General features: G+C 48.2%; 4 protein-coding genes and 1 non-coding gene across 6 annotated transcripts; all 5 read left to right on the top strand.

Moving 5' to 3' along the window:
• The first annotated feature begins 536 nt into the window (after positions 1–536).
• Positions 537–2,659, top strand: LOC100827069 (ethylene-responsive transcription factor ERF054). Its single transcript, XM_003569906.4, has one exon. The coding sequence runs from the start codon at positions 830–832 to the stop codon at positions 2,240–2,242; it is 1,413 nt and encodes a 470-aa protein (XP_003569954.1). The 5' UTR covers positions 537–829; the 3' UTR covers positions 2,243–2,659.
• Positions 2,660–5,542: 2,883 nt separating this feature from the next.
• On the top strand, positions 5,543–8,978 carry LOC100824306 (vacuolar-sorting protein BRO1). Of its 2 annotated transcripts, XM_010237459.3 has the most exons (3): positions 5,543–6,244; positions 8,003–8,446; positions 8,616–8,978. In XM_010237459.3, exons 1-2 carry the CDS (start codon positions 5,558–5,560, stop codon positions 8,444–8,446), a joined length of 1,131 nt encoding a protein of 376 aa, XP_010235761.2. In that variant the 5' UTR covers positions 5,543–5,557; the 3' UTR covers positions 8,616–8,978. The 2 variants fall into 2 exon arrangements, with proteins under 2 accessions (XP_010235761.2, XP_003572747.2); XM_003572699.4 differs by having other exon boundaries at positions 8,003–8,780.
• Positions 8,979–9,490: 512 nt separating this feature from the next.
• Positions 9,491–14,384, top strand: LOC100826761 (ferredoxin-thioredoxin reductase, variable chain). The gene is made up of 2 exons (XM_003569905.4): positions 9,491–10,161; positions 13,968–14,384. Exon 1 carries the CDS (start codon positions 9,670–9,672, stop codon positions 10,132–10,134), a length of 465 nt encoding a protein of 154 aa, XP_003569953.3. The 5' UTR covers positions 9,491–9,669; the 3' UTR covers positions 10,135–10,161; positions 13,968–14,384.
• A 1,130-nt stretch (positions 14,385–15,514) lies between these two features.
• On the top strand, positions 15,515–18,103 carry LOC100823687 (uncharacterized protein At1g65710). Its single transcript, XM_003572697.4, has 2 exons — positions 15,515–16,936; positions 17,039–18,103. The coding sequence occupies exons 1-2, from the start codon at positions 15,965–15,967 to the stop codon at positions 17,864–17,866; spliced, it is 1,800 nt and encodes a 599-aa protein (XP_003572745.1). The 5' UTR covers positions 15,515–15,964; the 3' UTR covers positions 17,867–18,103.
• A 726-nt stretch (positions 18,104–18,829) lies between these two features.
• TRNAT-AGU lies at positions 18,830–18,903 on the top strand. The gene has a single exon. It is a non-coding gene; the product is annotated as a tRNA-Thr (tRNA).
• The last annotated feature ends 359 nt before the right edge of the window (positions 18,904–19,262 follow it).

The raw sequence follows: 19,262 nt of genomic DNA, 5'->3' as shown, positions 1-19,262 counted from the left end.
ATACACCTGTGTCCCTCCCATTGATTGCAGACTTGACAGTATGCTACGAAACCGACAGAATACACAGTATATTGACAATCGATCGAACGATTCAATCAGCCATAAAACCTTACATAAGCAATGTTACGAGCCAACAGGAACTGAGATATTCTTTAGACGAGCTGAAGAACAAGAATGCGATTTTCGCATTAAAAAGGAGGAATAATGGGGCCGGAGATTGGATTGCAAGGAAAGCAACACACGGATAACGCCAAGGCCTCTTTCTCAACCAGTGCCGTCCATGCAAAGCCGCGACAACAAAACCGAAAGCTACGTCCGGGCTGCCCAGCACACGCCTCGCGATCCGTGCTGGGACCTCCCTGAGCCGTCGCACGCATCGCGGGATCCGCCGTGGCGCGGGAGGAGTCTCTCGCTGACGGGTCAATGCGCGTGGGACCGGCAACCACCGACCACGACCCATTCCCGCCACACAAGGACGCACGCTCTCTTACCTTTCCATTTCGATTTCTCCCCCGCGGAACAAACAAACAACCACGGGGCGCCCGGCAAAAAATCCGACCCCTGCCTTTCGATCGCTTCGCCGATTCTCCCACCTTTATAAGCGCGTTTGCCCCCAGACGATCTCCGAATCAGAACCACGCGCCCCATTGGCTCACCCTCCTCCCCCCCGCCCCCGCACGCGCGCTCACCGGTTGTTTCTCTCTCGCTCTCGCCCCGTGGCTTCTGCTTGCTTAGTTCAGTTTGGCCAACTCTCGTTTGCGGCGGGCGGGTTCGACCGGTGGTGGTCTGATTAGCGATTGAGCGAGTTGTGTTGGGGTGTGCTCTTGGAATGGAAGCGGCGGATCGGGGCGCCGGCGGCCGGGGACGCGAGCGGAGATGGAAGGGGAAGGGCGCGAGCTCGGCGGCGGAGAAGCAGCGGCCGCTGCCGCCTCAGCAGCTGGCGCCGGTTTTAGAAGACGCGCCACCGGCCGCATTGCTCCGGCCACTGAAGAAGCCCGATTGCCGCCTCCACCGCTCCGTGTCTTCGCTGTCGTCGGCTCCTGCTTCCTCTGGCTCGTCCTCTGTCTCCGACCCCATCTCGCCGCCTGCGGTGGGGTCCTCCTTGCCTTATCCGTCGCCGGGATCGACGCGGCATATATTTCCGTTCGCGTACGATCCGTCCCCTGCGGCGGCACCGAGGCTCCTTCAGCTGTTGCAGTACTCCTCTAGCCTGTACCAACAGCAGCCTCTCCTGCCGCAGCAGCTCCAACAGCAACAACAACAGACACCTTTGCAGAATCAGCAGATGATCTCGTTCGGCGACGCCCAGCACGAGGCGCAGCAGCCTCCCCTGATCCCGCCGCAGCTCATGGCGCCGGAAGCGCTGCGCTACTGGAGCGAAGCGCTGAACCTGAGCCCCCGGGGCGTGCTCGGCGGGCTCGTGCCGGTGCCGCAGTCGCTGTTCCAGCACCTGCTGCGGGCGCCGGTCCCGGCCAAGCTGTACCGCGGCGTGCGGCAGCGCCACTGGGGGAAGTGGGTGGCGGAGATCCGCCTGCCGCGGAACCGCACGCGGCTGTGGCTCGGCACCTTCGACACCGCCGAGGACGCCGCCATGGCGTACGACCGCGAGGCCTTCAAGCTGCGCGGCGAGAACGCGCGCCTCAACTTCCCCGACCTCTTCCTCGGCAAAGGACGCGCCGGCGGGAGCGGCCGCACCAGCGCCAGCGCCGCTGCGTCCCGCTCCTCTTCCTCCTGTTCGTCCGCTCCGCCCACGCCGGACGAGACCCGCACGCAGCAAGCTCGTCAGGCGCTGCTGCTGCGTGAACAGCAGCAGCAGCAGCAGCAGGAGCATTTGGAAGAGCCATCGGACATTGAACCGACACCTCTGTTCTCTGCAGCAGAGGAGCAGGAAGGCATCCCGGAAGCCGAGCAAAGTCCTCAGCTTCTCCATAAGGCAGAACAGCAATGCGGCGAAGGCAGCACGGCCATGGCGCAGGCTCCAGTGACCTCCGGCGGCGTTTGGGGGCCGGCCGACGAGGCATGGTTCAGCGCGTGGGGCCCGGGCAGCTCCGTCTGGGACTACGACATGGACAGCGCGCATGGTCTCTTTCTCCAGTCTCGCTTCGCCGGCGAGCAGACCGGCATGGACTACGTCCCCAGTGCGCCGGAAGCCCACATGGCACCGGCACCAGGGGCAGCTTCTCCTTCTCTCCCTCCTCGTCCTCCCCCTTCTCACAGTCCAACCTTCGTGTGGAAGGACTGAACACGCATTCCCATCTCCAAAAATCTCGCACACAACACTTACCTATTCCGTGACATGCACTGGCACACAGGCTGCAGATTTTTAACAGACAGCCTGTGGCATGCCTTGCTCTGATATCTTTTCTCCTGAAAATCACAAGGAAGCCCCGGCTGCATTTTTTAGGCTGGGATAAGGATGGGCTATATTTCAATCCCCATCCTTGTCGATCCTTCCGTGATGATTCTTTCCTCAACATGATTTTTTAGGCATTAGATAGCTAGTGATCATGAACTGTTTCCTGCACTGCAGAAGCAGAGTTTGTAGTTTCATATTTAGTTCGTTATGTATGTTTTTAGGGATTCCTAATAAAGGTTTGGGAAGAGGAGACGACTTTTATGCTCTCTTCTTCTTCTTACTGAGATGATTATGTTTTCTGCAGTACTGTACTGTATATGTGAGTGTTATCTGCTTTTTTTTTTTGCCATGTACTTATATTCGGTGTTAGCTATCATGATGAATGAACTGATAGTTCCTACTTATGTTTTTTTTACTTATGTTCTGGAAAAGGCTATACTTGTTTTGTTGAAGTCTTCTGTTCTGTCCTTCCAAGTCATCATGCCTGCAAATATGAACAGACATGTCCAGATGGAGAGACGAGAGTCCCTAATCAGTGGGACTTTGCGGGGTTTATTTTGGGGGGTGGGGGGAAGGAACTTTGTGGTTTCACGCAGTTTTCTGGTATACTTGGGTTGTATTCAGAGTGTCTGAATTCTGAAACAAAACAAGATATATACTGCTATGTTCCTAAATATATATTGTTCCGACTTTGCCACAAGTCCCAAACTTATAGAAGAATACAGTAATATTTCTAATATCAAATGAGCGTATTATGAAAAAATATGCCACGAAGGATTTAAAGAAAATAATTTGAAGTTGTAGATGCCAGTAAATTTTTATATAAACTTGGTCAAAGTTTGACTTAAAACAAAACTAGAATATTTTACATTTAGAAACGGAAGAAGTACTTGATAAGAGTAGATTACCTCACCTGAAAAACAAAAGTAGAATCTCACGTAGCTTGGTAAGATGAAATTGCTTCAAATATTACAAGTACTCGACACCTTATCGCCTCCGGAAAGAAAAATCATTCTCTACCTGTGCGTTCGTGGTTTCTCTATAGACCTAGGAAATTTGTCATGGATTGAACCAACCCTTCACTGCAACTCGACTCCGTCGCCTCTCTTTTTGATAGAAAACTATAAAATAGGAACCTAAATTCGCATCCGTGAGGGGATTGTACATCCACTCCGTTGCCTCTAGTTGCCACCCAACAATCTTCTGCATCATTGCAAAAACATGATTCCTTTTGATTGTGCGATCGATTGGATGATGCATCACAATCTATCTAATACTCCCTCCAATCCTAAAATTAAGATTTGCTTTGTTTCCTTTCACCGAGTATTTGGCCAACAATTTGTCTATTAACATATATTTTTGTGAAATAAGAATTGTATTGCATCCGTATTCAAAATGTTTGTTTATGATTATGATTTATATCATTTAAGTCACACGTTGATGGAGTAATACTTAGTCAACGGTCTTACAAACAATATAAGCCTTAATTTTAAGAGAGAGAGAGAGAGAGAGAGAGAGAGCGCATATTATTAAAGCAATTGAGAGTAAAAAATGAATCCTTGATCTTTTTGCTGACATATAGCATAATTGCTCATACTCAATACTAAGGGTGTGCTTGGATCCGAATAGCCCCGTAGCTTTGCCAAGCAAGGCTTGGCGTTTGGTACCTTAGAAATATCTAGCTTTTAGGGGTGAGCTAGTCGCGTCCGGCCATAAAATTTTGGCTCAAGCAGGAGAGCCAAATATACCTGATTGATCGAATCCTAGATATTATCCGTAAATTGGATTCTTGTTTTTTCTTATACTTCTTATACTCCGATTTCAAAGCCTGTCTTTTAAGGAGAAAATGATGGGTAACCCCTCTTTTCCCATTTGCTCTCTATTTCATCGGTGGAAGAACAAAAATGAAGGATTCTGAAAAAAGACTTTAGAAGTCAATTTTTATGTGTAGTGGAAAAGAGTCGCGATTTGTCTAAGTCTAAAAAATAAAATAAAAAATGTTTATAATTTGCTACTCCCTCCAATCCATAGCTAAATCAAAGACTGAACGACTTCTTGGGGCAACTAACTAATTCTTGGTATCATAAACAAACCCAACCAAACGTTTTGGCCACGGCAAAAACCGGCAAAGCCGAATCATGCTATTGTCCAGCTCAGCTAATGAAGAAGTGACTCATTCACACAATGTTGGTGAGTCATCCGCCTCTAGGCCCTCAAAAAGGACCAGGACAGCACAATGTGAGGAAGAAGGCCTAGGAGCAACACTTGTTCAGGTTGGTGAAAGGCTGGCTATTGCCATAGAGAAGAATGTGAGCAACGACAACACCTTGCCTGAAGGTCTTTGGGAGAACATGAAGACACTTCCAACATTTGGTAGGGATTTTCTTGCTCATTACTATGCCTACTTGGTTGAACATCCACGAATTGCCAGGGCATTCCACACCTTGGAACATGATGAGAAGATGGTTTGGGTTGTTAGGTATGTTACAAATAACATTCCTTCTCACCCTGAGGCTAACCCTCAATGAAGACATGTGTATCGGTTGCATGGCATATTTTGTTGTTGACCCAAAACGATGAACTTGGGATATTATGACTTATGCTTTTGTTGTGAACCAATGGATGTATGCTTTTGTTGTGAACAATGAACTTGTTGCTATGTAATGTGCTCATGGTGAGCCAAAAATTATGACTTGCTAGAATAAATGAGGGTTATCATAACTTGGTATCTTGTAACTTGTGGCCAGAAATTTGTTCTTATGACTTATAACTTGCTGAAATTATGATGTAATGAGGTAATCTCACCATTTTGTTACAAGAAGGACACCACAACCTCATATCCACCCCATCCACTCAACCAAATAAAAACTGGGCTCGTCCTATCCATCTCTCATCTATCTCACCAAACAAGAATCCGGCTCATCCAACTTATACAACCCAACACTGAAACTGGATATCCCTATCCAGTCCGTCCATGACTATCCCTATCCACCTTTGATTGCCTGAGAACCAAACGCATTCTAAATGGATTCGGAATTGGACACAATTTCCACCGTAGCAACTGGATTCCGAATAGTTCATGAATACTACTACGACTTGCTAATAATTACACTAAGCTACACGGATATATTAGAAGATGGTTTCGATGTTTTTAATAAAAAGTACAGTCAAATATTTTGAAGAAAGGTTTCGAGGTTTTCAATGGACACGCAGCTACTGAAATCACGTGGAAAATCTGGACTGAACCTCTGGAAGTCCTTTCCTCTTCACCATCGAAGGTCTCCTGTTATGTCGCCTCTGCTTCCCCCGATGCTCTCCGTCCCGGAGAAGAAGACGGCCGCCGCCGAGCTCTTCCGCGACCGCCACTTCTTCAACTCCGCCTTCTTCACCGACCTCCGCGACGCCCGCGCGTCCCTCTCCGCCGGGAACCCCCAAACCCAGCCCCCCACTTCCAGCCGCGCCCTCCTCCTCCGCTACCATCGCCTCCTCTCCTCCGCGCGCGAAGACCCCCTCGCCTTCGACGATAATCTTGCGTTCACCTGGCACGACGCTTTCAGGTCCCACCTCAAGCACACCTCCGCCTCGCTCCGATTCGAGAAGGCGGCCGTCGTGTTCAACGTCGGCGCGGCCTCCTCGAGGATCGCGGCGGCCGTGGACCGGACGGTGGAAGGCGGGGTCAAGGAGGCGTGCGGGGAGTTCCAACGCGCTGCGGGGGCGTTCCGGGCGGTGGGTGAGATGATGGAGGGGGAGGAGGGGACGGTGGATATGGGCCCGGAGGCCGCGGCGATGCTTGAGCAGCTCATGCTCGCTCAGGCGCAGGAGTGCTGCTTTGAGCGCGCTCTTTCTGCGGGGACGTCGCCGGCGGCGTGCTCCAAGGTGGCCAGACAGGTGAGATTGGCATTCATTGCTTGTCTTGTGCCTCTTCTGTTGTGGCATTGCTCTGGTATGTGTCTGTCGTCTTTTGGTGTTTGACTGTAAACAAGTTTTATCTTTGCATAGAGCACGCATAGTGGCATACACCATACGGAGTGCCAGGAGGGTGTTCTGTGGGAATCGTAATTGTTTTAGGTTTGCTAAAAGCCTAGAATATCCAAAGTTGAGATTATGAGGCATTAGGTTTGTGCCAATTGCATTATCAAACTTTCACTATAGCTCCCCTTCATCTAGTCCATGTCGCACACAAGCAAGGCGTATCGGGCTTATGCTTTCGCTAACTTAGGTTAATGCTTAGAGTAGATGAAATTACTTTGTTTGCATTAGTACATTTGTTCAAAGAATTTTGCTTCATGCTAGGAATTCAGTGTACTATGCTAAGTTGGCTATGATTGCATTTGTTCGAAGAATTTGCTTCATGCTACGAATTCAGTTACTATGCTAAGTTTGCTGATGATTGCTTTATCATTACCATATCAATATTGTTTTGAGCTTTGGACTTTGAGTTCATTTTGTGGTATACGAACTAATTTGCAAAATTATACACCTTTTTGACATGACAAAAATATACATCTGTTAATAAGGAAAACATGAAAACGATTCGAAGAAAGTTGAGAAGCAGGTACTGCAAAACCAGATCAACTGTCATGAATGTTAACTTTGCATGTCTCCGCTCATAACTTGATTTACCATCCTCTCGTCTTAACTGTAAAATCTGAATAAAGAACCTTTTAACTAATCAGCCAATAAAATTAGAACATATAGTACTAATTGCAGATTGGTAGAAGTATATATATTTTCTGGGATCAAGCGGTGTCTGCTGAACAAAAATTAAGACCGTATGGAGTATGAGACTTATTTGTCAGACTAGCAATTCGCCGCTGATTCTGGTTGCCATTAATCTTTCATAGCTCTGCTGCTCATGTCTGTGTTATGGTACTAGCACCGTAACATGTTGGGAGGGCGAGGTTGATAACCTGTTGGCAAACAGGTGCCGTGGTATAGCACCTTTGCTACTGGTAGGTCTGCCCTTACATAACAGTTGCAAAGTGAATGCTGAGCTTATGAACTGGACAAGTGGGGTTTCGCTCTCTTTAGTTAATATTAATCTCCTGTAGGGGTGTTCATTCTGTTTTTTTTTTTACCAAACTTTTGGCCCGTGAAGAGCCTGCCAATTCAGCAATCATCCAAAGCTCTATACACAAAGTAGTACTAGGCTTGACATCCCACTGGTTTTGTCAACCTGTGAACCAGGTTGAACACCCCTGCCGACCGGAGTGCAAGGTTGGTGTGATTATGCATGACATATATTTTTGGCAGGATGCTACCTTAGCATTCCATGAGACAAGCGCTGGAGTATTATTTCTTTTTTTTTTCCACCCGGGGTTTCCCCCCTTTCCGTTAAGACAGATAGAGGGAATACAGGGGGAGGGAGAAAGTAGAGACAAGTGCTGGAGTATTATTTCTTGTATTAGGAAACATTAAAAATAAATCTCTGTCATACACTATAAAAGTATGGGATCTGTATCAAGCAGGTTCATAAGCATATTGGATTTAACATAGAAGTTTGTAGAGTCGATGTGACCTCTTTCTATCATGTTATTTGAGTACTAGCAATGATAATAATCATTTGTATTTTTCTTTGCTGAATATTTGATGCATAGAAATGAAATGCCATCAGAATATACCAATCCTTCCTCTGACTTTATGCAGGCTGCCTTGTACTATGAAGAAGCTTATGCTGCACTGGCCATCCCTCCACTGCAGAACCACTTTGAAAGATCATGGTTATCACAGATCCAGTTGAAGGCTGCTCAATTCAATGCAGAAGCTTGCTATAGATATGCCATTGAACTGCATGGGAAGATGGAAATTGGTGAGGAGATAGCTCGACTACAGGTTGGGATTAAAGCGGTTGTTGATGCAAAGCGAACTGCCAGGGGAGCCCCTGGATCCCTGTACGATTGTGTTTCCAAATTAGAACAAGATATGAACCGGAACTTGGAGAAGGCAGTGAATGAGAACAACCGCATCTATCTAATGCGAGTCCCAGCAGCCCAATTGTTAGCTCCTCTGCCATCAGCTTCACTTGTCCGGTCTGTGTCCAAGAGTGAGATCTTAGATGCAAAGGCAGAAGCTGGCCATCAATCCTTATAGGTGAATGTGTTGGCATTGCAAGATGAACCAGTTACATTGCGCTTCATTTGCATGATAAAGATTGTCTGCTGCATCAAAAAAATGCTCCAGAAAATCTCGTATAATCGTGGTATCAGTTGGCTTGTCAAACCAGGACCATTGATGTCGTTCCTTGTCAAATTCTCTGTAGGTTCTTGCTGCAGGAATTGTCGTACTTCTTCGTGTTCATCTGCATAAGCCATTTCAGACTTTTAGTCAGGGTATCTCCAACAGGGTACTAGTAATGGTACTAATCTTCTCTCTCGTATCTTTTGTGCTGATGTGGAAGGTAAAGATGTGGTACTAGTTTCTTGCAGTAGTAACTACTTTGGCACAAGAATCAATGTTTTAAAAAGAAAAATAGACTGAGAAGAGTATGACTAGTGGACCCAAACCAAAAAGTTGTCTTGGGAGAACTCCGATCCATATTATATTCATGTATATGTGCGTAAAAAACGTTTAAATACATGTAATATTTCGACAATTAATATGAATCGGAAAGAGTAATTAAAAAGGAGAGATAAAAAAGAGAGAAGATGAATATTAGTACGGGCTCTAGTATCAGCCTCTTAAAGATGTCCTTAGCAGACAGTTTTGATGGTTCTCTGTCGTTTGTGTGCAAAATGATTTCTCCTTCGATACTTGTTTCGGTATGGAGATTGCAAGGTCTTTCACTGCCCAGAGATCCAATGTGGTTGTGTTGTTGTATAGATAAAGTTCAAGCTGTGTGAACTCCTCGCCAACATGACAGGTCAATTTCTCGGCATAAGTAAAATAAAATAAAATTGAAGGCTCGGCATAAGTAATTTGCAGCACAAAATAAGCCGGAGCGGCATAAATCCATTCGAACAACTCGCGCGGTTTGTAAAAACTGGTGGTCGCGGTTCACACGGCTCACAGACTCACAGTCGACACTCCATTCTCAAGTCTCAACAGAAGACTCATCTAGTTCGTTCTAGTGTTCTCGGCGTTTTACCGAAGCAAAAAGGGAAAAACAAATTCGACATTTCCCGAAGAAGGCCAAGATGCAACAAAACGAAACCAATCCCCACCTCGCCAGAAGTTTTACGCAAGCCCCTGCGTCTTCTCTATCCGCTTCTCCACCTCTCGTTGCCCCCGCTCCTATCCTACACCGCTCTCTCCCGCGCGCCCACCACCTGTTCGACCCGGCTCCTCCCCGCACACTCCACATTCCAATCGCCGCAATGGCAACGACCACCGCGACCATGGCGCCTCCCTCCACTTCCACCTCCTCTGTCCTCTTCCTCCGCCGCCTCCCTTGCCCCGCCTCCACGGCCGGCCGCGGCCTCGGGCCGCTGCCCCGCGCCTCGCGCCTCCGCACCGCGCGCCAGGTCTCCCTCACCAGCGACGTATCGTCGTCGTCGCCCGACGTGGCCGAAGAGGAGGCAGAGCACGCGCCAAAGGTCGGCAAGCGCGTGCGCGTCACGGCTCCCCTCCGCGTCTATCACGTCGTGAAGGCGCCCGACCTAGACATCCAGGGCATGGAGGGCGTCATCAAGCAGTACGTGGGCGTCTGGAAAGGGAAGCGCATCACCGCCAACTTCCCCTTCAAGGTGGAGTTCCAGGTCAGCGTCGAGGGCCAGCCCAAGCCGGTCAAGCTCTTCGTCCACCTCCGGGAGGACGAGTTCGAGTTCATAGGGGACGAATGAGACCGGCCGGTACCTGTACATGACCAAGTAAGCGGAGCGACTTTCTTATATAATAATGGCCGCAGTGTAGGCTTGTGTATATTGTTCCGGGTGTGCGGTGAGAGGCTGAGAGCGATGAAGGCTGAAGAGGATAGGAACTAGTGGCGCATGGCAAGCAGGTTATTTATTTGCTTGCTGCTGTGCTCTTCTTCCTCCTCTTCAACATCTATAATTTTTCAGATGTGGGGAATTGTTCGGATGATGGTCCATAGTTAATAAACTTATCATAGTGACGAGTTTTGTTTTTCCTTGCTGGCTTGCTGCCTATGCTTGATACTTATCTTACTAATTGTTTCAAGAACTTTCCTTTATCTGATTGGTATAGTCTTATTTTTCGCAAAAAAAAGGTATAGTCTTATTGTTGGTACTAGGAGGCATCCTTGGCCTACTGAATCTAGGCTATTTTATAATTACGATAACATATTTTCTTTTAGGAATTTGGTATCTTCCTGTTGGCATTAAGATAAGCATTTGGAGTACAACGCTGTGTACGGAAGTTTTTTTTTTTGCTTGAACACACAATTCTTTTTGTGTTAGAAGAATAAAGCGCCTATATGGCACTGCAGGTCCACAATCACAATGCCACCAATCAGTGGCAGTTTCTGAAACTACAATAGAAAGTCTTACAACTCACAAGTGCACAAACACATCAATGCGGACTCCACTCTCAAACAGAGGAGAACTGACCCTCTCCACTCGCCAATGGTGACAGCCTAACAAAAAGTAAAAGAAAAACACGATCATTGTCATCAAGCGACCGGCATCAAAGCCCGAGTTGGCCGAGACCTAGGACAACAGACACCAGAATTAGGAGAGTTTTTCTTTTGGTCCCTTCTCCTTCATAAAACTAGCGTGCTGTACATAGTTTGTTCTTAATAGTCTGTGAATACCTCAATAGTCCTTACGCTGCTGCGAGGCGTGGTTGCTATTCTGAAATGGTAGCAGAAATAAGACTGATTTTGTTCTTTTCAGAATGTTTGCTAATCCTTTATGCTTGCTACAGTAGTAGCTGTAAGCTTTAAAACGCTGGGCCTGTAACGTTGACTCTGTGTTGTTTCATTCTCAGTAATGGAACGGGGGCTTATGCCCTGTTGCTCTAAAAAAAAGTTGAACTTGAATGACTATATTTTGTCCGAATTCTGATGATTTACGTTGTGCTGAATCCTGGAGTACCTTATTACAATAACATTATATTGGAATAAGTTCCTAAAGCACAACTTGTGACTTGTAGAATGAATAAACTGTTAAAACTCTTAAACAGGGTATTTGGCCTGTTTTAGGGTACTAACATAGTGGTAATCTTAGATTTTAGGATCTTCCGTTCTTCAACAGTTCTCAGTGTTCTATACAGAGAAATGTTCAGAATAATATCATGAGTTGTTTATATGAGCTCATACTTCCACGCTGAACAATAATGCAAAATACCACATACATCAATATCCTTTTAAGAGAAATATTTCACAACGATACCGTACCTTATAAACTAAACCCTTGTATACGGAATATTTCTTTACCAATCAATATTGTCAGAATCCATGTTCTTGGATTTGCAAGATAACCTAGTCACCTGTTCAAATTGCATTATATTTCTAATTTCTGGCATTAGATGAGATCAGATGGCATATAATACAAGTGTGCAGTCCACATGTGAATTCCTTTTCTTCATGTAGCATGGACAATTTTTTAATGTTCCTATTGTTCTAACCTGGAACATGATATATGTGGGACTGCTTTGGTTATTAGTTGTATGCAGAATGGATGAAAATGGATTACATAGATATATAGGTTTTACTGATGGTAAAATTTATTTATTTATGCATTGACATTATAGGGTTAACAACTCCCATTCTGATCTATTTCTTCGCACATGGATTCATTTGCACAATGCCAACTCATCTGCATATATCCCTGATCTGGAACAAAGAAACATTATAAGTTTCTAGTGTCAAATATCTACCACCTAGTATCCACAAATATATTGCCCCCAAAAGGGCGTTTGGATTCATTCATGTCGGAAAGGTTTGTAGAAACTAATCTAGCAACACAATTCGATGGAGGTTTCTGGGAAGTTGCCAGCTTATCTACAACAAAGTTATTTGTTTGCTTACACAGTTCGTTAATAGCCCAAAAATGGCCAGAATAGAGGATTGGACTTGCAAAACTTGTAGGGTAAGAGCCTAAGGCTCAGTTTGGCATTGCTGAACTGTGTTGCGCTGAACTTATTTTATAATCTGCTGTGAAAAAATACACACGAAAGTAGGGGAAAATTGGTTAGCCAAAATAGTGAAAAGCAGGTGAAAAAACAGGATTATGAGAACCCACCGCAATGCCAAACACAGCCTAAGAGCTGAATACTAAATGTGTAGAAGTATTACCTCACCATCTTGTGTTGTGCATGAGCATCACTGATGAATGTGTTGGAATGCGAGACTCTCATAGGCTTGCCTTCCACCCCGTGACCGTGCCGTGAGGTTCTTGCTGTCCTCTGGTTTTTCCTCTGCCCTGTCGGTCAACTGTGTTTGGTCCGGGGGGGCGGAATGTTTTTCTCCTTCGCTTTCAATTTCTTGGCTTCATTTGACCTCGGTCGCTTGTACATATGCTTGGTTTTCTCCTTCTAATATTGCATGGCAGAGCTCCTGCCTTTCACGACAAAGAAAAAGGATCTGAAAATTGCTCATGTCTTTTGCATCACGTTCAAGAAAAATCGTCATCCCTACATAAGTATGAAATCACTTGGGCTTGAATATAGTGATGGAAACAGCGAGACACAGCGAAGTTGATGTGCTGGTTATGGGCTCATCGGGTAATTTCATTTCATTAATGAAGAAATTAGTTAGAACCATCATATTCTGTAGGATTGTAGGAATCTCTGAGAAAATCTTATTCAGTACGGATATATGATTTTGTTGTTATGTTTCGACTTCAAGGAATAGTGCAGTGTGGCAATTGTACTTCAGATTGTACATTATAGGCTATAGTCGACAATTCTGCAAGAACATTCTGGGAAGCTACGGAATTGTCGACTAATACTTTTTTCAAGATCAATAGGAATGTTCTTGCATGGACTTCCACAGCATTAGATATCATTGATTATGTATAGAAGTTTGTTTTGGAGTTTAATTAACTGAAGTATGTACATTTTCAGTCCATTTTTGTAAAGTTGTCATTTGTCAGTTGTCATGACTGTAACTTGGTTTAGTAGGACATTCACGACTGATGATGTGAGATATAATTTATACTATTGTGCTCTTCGGCATGATTTTCAGCCTCATGATACTCATCTGCACAATATGTCACTAGATCGAGTTTATGGCAGATACAAGGGATCTCATCATAGTTCACATCCTCATCATAAGAAGTTGATAGTGTATCAATTTACTTTGCATAGAATCATAATTCTTTTCTTCATGAGCTGCAAAAGTGATTTATTGCATCATTTCTTTACTTTCTACTCTGACCAGGCAATGATGGAACGAGTGCGATATCGGTTTCATTCTATTTCAATTGACACATCCATCACTTCTGAACTTCAGTTTTCCATTTTAGAGACCCTGAGGTTTCGCTGGCTCAGTGGTACTTAGTTTCATTTTAGAGACCCTGAGGTTTTCCATTGACATATCGGAGCAATATGTTTTTCATTCGAACACCAAATCTGGAACTTGCAAGCCATTTTTACCTGCAATATTTTTCTACTGGAGTTAATCAGGTCAACCAACATGGTAAACCTACAGCACCAGTGCTCCTTAACTCTGAACACTTGTGGTTGTTGACAAATTTAGCATCGTTGTTTGCAGAATGCACCGAATTCAAATGGGAGTGCCTCCAAAACCCTGGAAGCAGTGTATTATCAACCCATCCCGTCCTTGATGCATCCTGCCTGTCGGATGTGCGATTCTGCGATGCAGCTCAATTGAACCACAGCATCCGTGCCTTTCATGAGGTTTGCTGCTAGGCCTGCCATTGTACGCGAGGCTTAATTGGGCTTCACTGTGGTTCAATCTGCCATGAATTTCGATGAAACCACTCAAATCCAGAAGACCATGACATGCAAATATGTGCTTTCTGCGGTTTCTCTGAACTCTGAAGAAGTGAGGAGGAATGGCACGCATGCCTTCGCTATAATCGTTCTCTCCGCGTTTCATTTTTTTCTTTCTGTTGTGTGTATCTTTTGCTTGCGCTGTCGTTGTGTCGCTTTTATCAGTCTTGCCTCATGTTTCCGGCTTTCTTGTGCTCTGCTATGGTGTGTGACCGCTGATTCCCCCGAACGCTCGGCCGCTTTCAAAAAAAGCGAGAAGCAAACGGTTTTTGCTATTCCGTACGAAGTGGAGTAAAACGGGCAGCAACAATTCATTCGAACGTACTGTACCGGCGTTCACTGCGGATGGTCCCGTTGCAAATTATGATGACCACCTGGGGACATCATCACTCACTCCATCTGGTCCACACGACCTGGCGAGAGGAATAGCAGCCGGAGCCCGGAGCTGCTTGATCGGCGGACACGAGTTTAAGAGCCCATCCATGCATCAGCGAATCATCAATGGGTGGCCCGATAACGTACAACAACTACGGGAGCTCTTCTTCACGTGCCCACCATTTCTCACGCCCGTCACGTGACACGCAATCTGATCTGGCGGGCTGCCCCTGGCGCGATCCGGCAATTAATTATCTTCGCACCCCCTGGTTCCGATCCGATCCGATCAAAAGTGAGGGCTGGACTCGAAAGCACACGCACGCACGCCTGCCGTGCTGGCGTGCTCCTCCGGTCGGTCTCCAACGGTCGTCTGCTGCTCCCGGCGTTCGAAAAGAAGACAAAATTTTACTGGGCGCTGGAGAGCGAGACGGCAAACGCATGCAGCAACGGTCGAATGAATTCTCTGTGTTGGGTTGGCAGAGGAGAACGGCAAAAAGGAATCCTGGAGGCAGCGCATCTGCGTCTCGTCGTAGCCGTTAGGTGACGCCGGGGTTTGAATCGCGGCCGATGCAGCGCCGTGTTCCTGACACCGGGGCCCGCTCGTGACGGCAAAGTGCTTTCCGCCCGCCGTCTCCGACGCGTGGCTCTGTCGCCACAGATCAACGCCCCCCGTGTTATGTGGGAAAAGTCAAAATTGCGTTCCCGCTCTAGTGACGCAGAATCTCGATCGAAGGCAGTAATTCGTTCTAGGAGAACTTGCTCATCAGCAATGGCTTTCGGGTTATTTATTTGTTCACGATGAGCTAGCTGAGTAAGTACTCCAGTATAAGTAGTGTCTAGTGCCGCTGCTACATCACTTTAATCACTTTATCATTTGCCTTTTATATGAAAAAAGTACTCGTACATCATTCATCATTTGGAAGACGAGAGGATGATGAGCTAATCCAAGGCAATCAGCCAGGCCCGGCCTTCCTCCAACGGACACCACGACTCCTCCCCGCCGAGCTGGCAACGGAGGAAACGCCTCCATGGAACTGTTCCTTGTGGACCATTTATCAACAAGAATCGTGCTACTGCTACCCATGAACAGATCCACAACGCCAGGTTCAGTTCACCCAACGGCCACAACGTCTCTCGGGCACCGGAACGCCGAGGCCGTCAGCAAGAGAGGATTTGAAATCTCACCTCAGCTCAGCTGCGCCCGTGCACACACACAGTACACGGTACTAACACAGAGCACGACGCACACTAATCCCATTATCAAATCTCCGATCGCTTCTCCCGAAGCCTGCATAAATAAATACCAGCTCCACACGTCCCCACTACAATCTTCCCCTTCCTTCCATCTACCCAACTCACGAGTCCTTCCGTCCATTCACCATGGGACTCTGTTTTAGCAAGAAAAACCAGGAGAAGCCACCGCCACCGGCGAAGCAGCCGAGTGCGGAGGCCAGCACCAAGTCGAAGAAGAAGCCCGGCAAGGTTGCTGACGAGAAGGCCAAGAAGATCACGCCGCAGCCCAGGAGGGCGGCCAAGGCGGAGGAGGAGCCTGCCGCGGCAGCGGCCGGCAAGAAGGCGTCGGTCGTCGTGAAGAGCAAGGCGGCTGCGGTCGTGGAGGAGGAGAAGAAGAAGGAAGAGGCGAGGCAGGCGGTGGTTGTGGCCAAGGGCCCCGTGCCGGTGCGCACGTCGAGCTGCACCAAGGAGGAGGTGGACGCCATCCTGATCCAGTGCGGGCGCCTCAGCCGGAGCTCGTCCGGGACCGGGAGGGCGGCGTCGAGCGAGACGGGGACCGGTAACCGGAGGCGTTCCGGGTCGAAGAGGAGCTGTGACTTTGATCAGGAGAGGAGGGGCGGTGGTGCGGAGGAGGACTGCGACTGGGAGGGGCACGGGGTCCCTGTGTCAAGGCCGTCGCCCCACCGGAGCTCGCCGCAGAGGAAGCGGTCGGGGAGCCGGGAGAGGACCGGCGGCGGGAGCAGGAGGTCGAGCCGATCACCTGGGCGGCGTGGGGAGGGCGGCGCTCCCTCTGCGGGGGCGGCGAGCTCCGGCGCCGCGAGACAGCAGCCGGGGAAGATGGTCTCCGTGCCGGCGAGGGAGAAGGGGCGCGCGCCGTCGCCCGCTGTCGTGGCAGGGAAGGGGTGCGCGTCTCCGCGATCGAGCTCGCCTGCGAGGGTGGCCATGGCCGCGGGCAATGAGAATGCTGGGGCGGGACAGAAGACGGCGGGGCCGACGCCGTCGCTGAGCCGGAGCTCGTCCAGGAAGGCCGAGAAGTCACCGCACCGGCGCAACCCCATGGCCGAGATCGACGAGAATTCCCTCCGCAATAACAACAGCAGCAATGCCAATCCCCAGAAGGTAATTAATTTCTGAAATTTTCCTTTAGCGCTCGTTGCTGCAATTCTACATCTTATATCAACCGATAATTAAGCCGCTCACGATCTTCTTGCGATCTACCAGAAATCGACGGAGGTTGCCGTCGCCAAGCCCACCGAACGTGCAAAGGAGAAGAAGGCGGAGATAGCAGAGGAGACAATGGTCGCGGCGTCAGAGACGAGAGCACCCTCGTCGAAGACCACCGCGACGCGCACGGCGACCGAGAACCTCAATCCGAGGGCAAGCTCTCGGTCCCGCAGGCCGTCGCGCGACTTCGACCAGAGCCCCAACTTAAGCGCCACCCAGGTCCTCGACGACATCCAGAACTACCACCACGCCTCCGGAACGCCGCCGCCATCCTTCTCGCTCCCAGCCTGCGTCTCCAAGGCGCGCTCCATCGTCGAGGCCGTGGCCGACCTCAATTCATCCTCGTCCGAGAGCCGCGCCTGCGAGCGCTCTAACGACAAGGGCTCTGTCAACGCGCCGGCCGGCCGGCACGACGACGACGTCGACCTCGTCGAGCCTAGCGTGCACAGGTACGTGTCGGTGAGAGACATCCGTGGCCGTGGGGAGACCGAGCTGCAGGAGTCCGCGGGGAGCAACAGCCTCTCCGGCAACCCGTGGACGCCGTCCTGCGAGTCCACGGACCGGACGTGGAGCACCTCGCGGTCGTCCAACAACGGCGACGAGGTCGTGGACCAGGACCCTGGCCGCCACGGGGCGCGCAGCCCGATGAACCGGCCACGGCAGAGCAAGCAGAGGCCGGCGGCGCAGCCGGAGCCCAGTGGCCGGTCGCGTGCTGCTGGCAGCTCCGGCGTCAATGCTCACCGTGGACGCAGCAGCGCTCATCGCGGCAGCGGCAGCGTGGCCAGCGGCCGATCGGTTGCCCGTGGCGTCTCGGCGGGATCGTAGACTCGTAGGGAAGGGAAATTGGGCAAGATGTATGAGTTGTAGTCTACGTTGATAGTGGCAAGACGGATTGCTGCTTTCATGACAGTTTGAGACGAGAGTCAGAGATATGTTTGTGTTTCGTTATTTCGGCGATACATTGTTAAGATGCATTTTGGCAATGTACACGGTGTTATGACTTATCAGTCTGCTGTTCTTCAACATCATTGTTTGGCTCCAAACTTGAACCTTCTTGTTGAAGTATAAGGCCTTCCACAATGTGATCGAAGCATACTTCACCTTTCCCTCTGACACGTACCAGCCGGAAACACCGATCCATAACTTGATTTTTGCTACAGCGTACATGAACCGGTCCATGCTTTGGAATGGGACCCACGTCTGATTAAACAACTCCATCTAAAGTATAGTGCTACAGCTCTCGTTGGACCTAAGCACATGCACGTGGATCCTTTATCTATATGAAGGGTTTTTTATTGAGCTGCTGGTTGTTTGCATCGGTTCATGCAGATGGATCGATCCATTCTTTTGGACTGCATGCACCGACCGCTCCAATACCAATCGGTACATACTCTCAGAAAAGATGAAGTTTGGTCCCGCTTTAAAGCAGTACATTGGAGAAGGTCCAAGTGGATTGTCTATCTTTTTCATCAGATCGGTCTTTTGGTCGTTGGTTAGCGCATGAAACTCTTCACTTCTTTGTTTGAAGATTTCTGATGCTTCATCACACTTATTAAAGACACAATGGCCTAACATGTGTCAGTACCACTCCTCTCACGCTCCTCCGTTTGGGACAAAAGCATTTTACACAAGGTTTAGAACAGAAGTTATCATGTCTTTGGATGATCGGTTCTAAAATCTTTCTCGGTGGTATTAATTAAGGTCGGTGCACCTTTGAATCTGTGAAATCTAAGCACATGGATGAGTTCGTTGTTATCTATAAGAACGTATACGAATTCAACAAAGAAAGCTTTCATAGCTCAGTTGGTTAGAGCACCCGTTTAGTAAGCGGGAGGTCTTGAGTTCAACTCTCAATGAAAGCAGTTGTGTTATATATTTTTGTTCGTTATTTGCGAGCTGGTGTGGTGTCTAGACTTCAGAGAGTCCTGCGATATTAGCAACCGTGTGTCGGTTGAACTTTTCCTTCACTTGCTTGAAGTCATCAATCATGCACTCCTACTGCGTAGTACAGTAGACAAAGAAGGTATCAGGTATGTCTCTTTTTGAAGGATGTCCAATTTAGTTGCCCCTTGTTACTATTTCTCCATGGATGAAGGCTTTGCTCATTTTTGCGGGGAGTGCTAGTCTATCTATTATATACTATATGAGGGGTATCGAGAGGAGCCTTCACGTTAATCCACGTCACCCTTATTATATTGACCGTTAGATCTTATGTCTAATG

Source organism: Brachypodium distachyon, chromosome 3 (assembly GCF_000005505.3).
Source record: "Brachypodium distachyon strain Bd21 chromosome 3, Brachypodium_distachyon_v3.0, whole genome shotgun sequence".
NCBI lineage: Eukaryota > Viridiplantae > Streptophyta > Magnoliopsida > Poales > Poaceae > Brachypodium > Brachypodium distachyon.
This window is presented reverse-complemented; position numbering and strand designations above follow the sequence as displayed.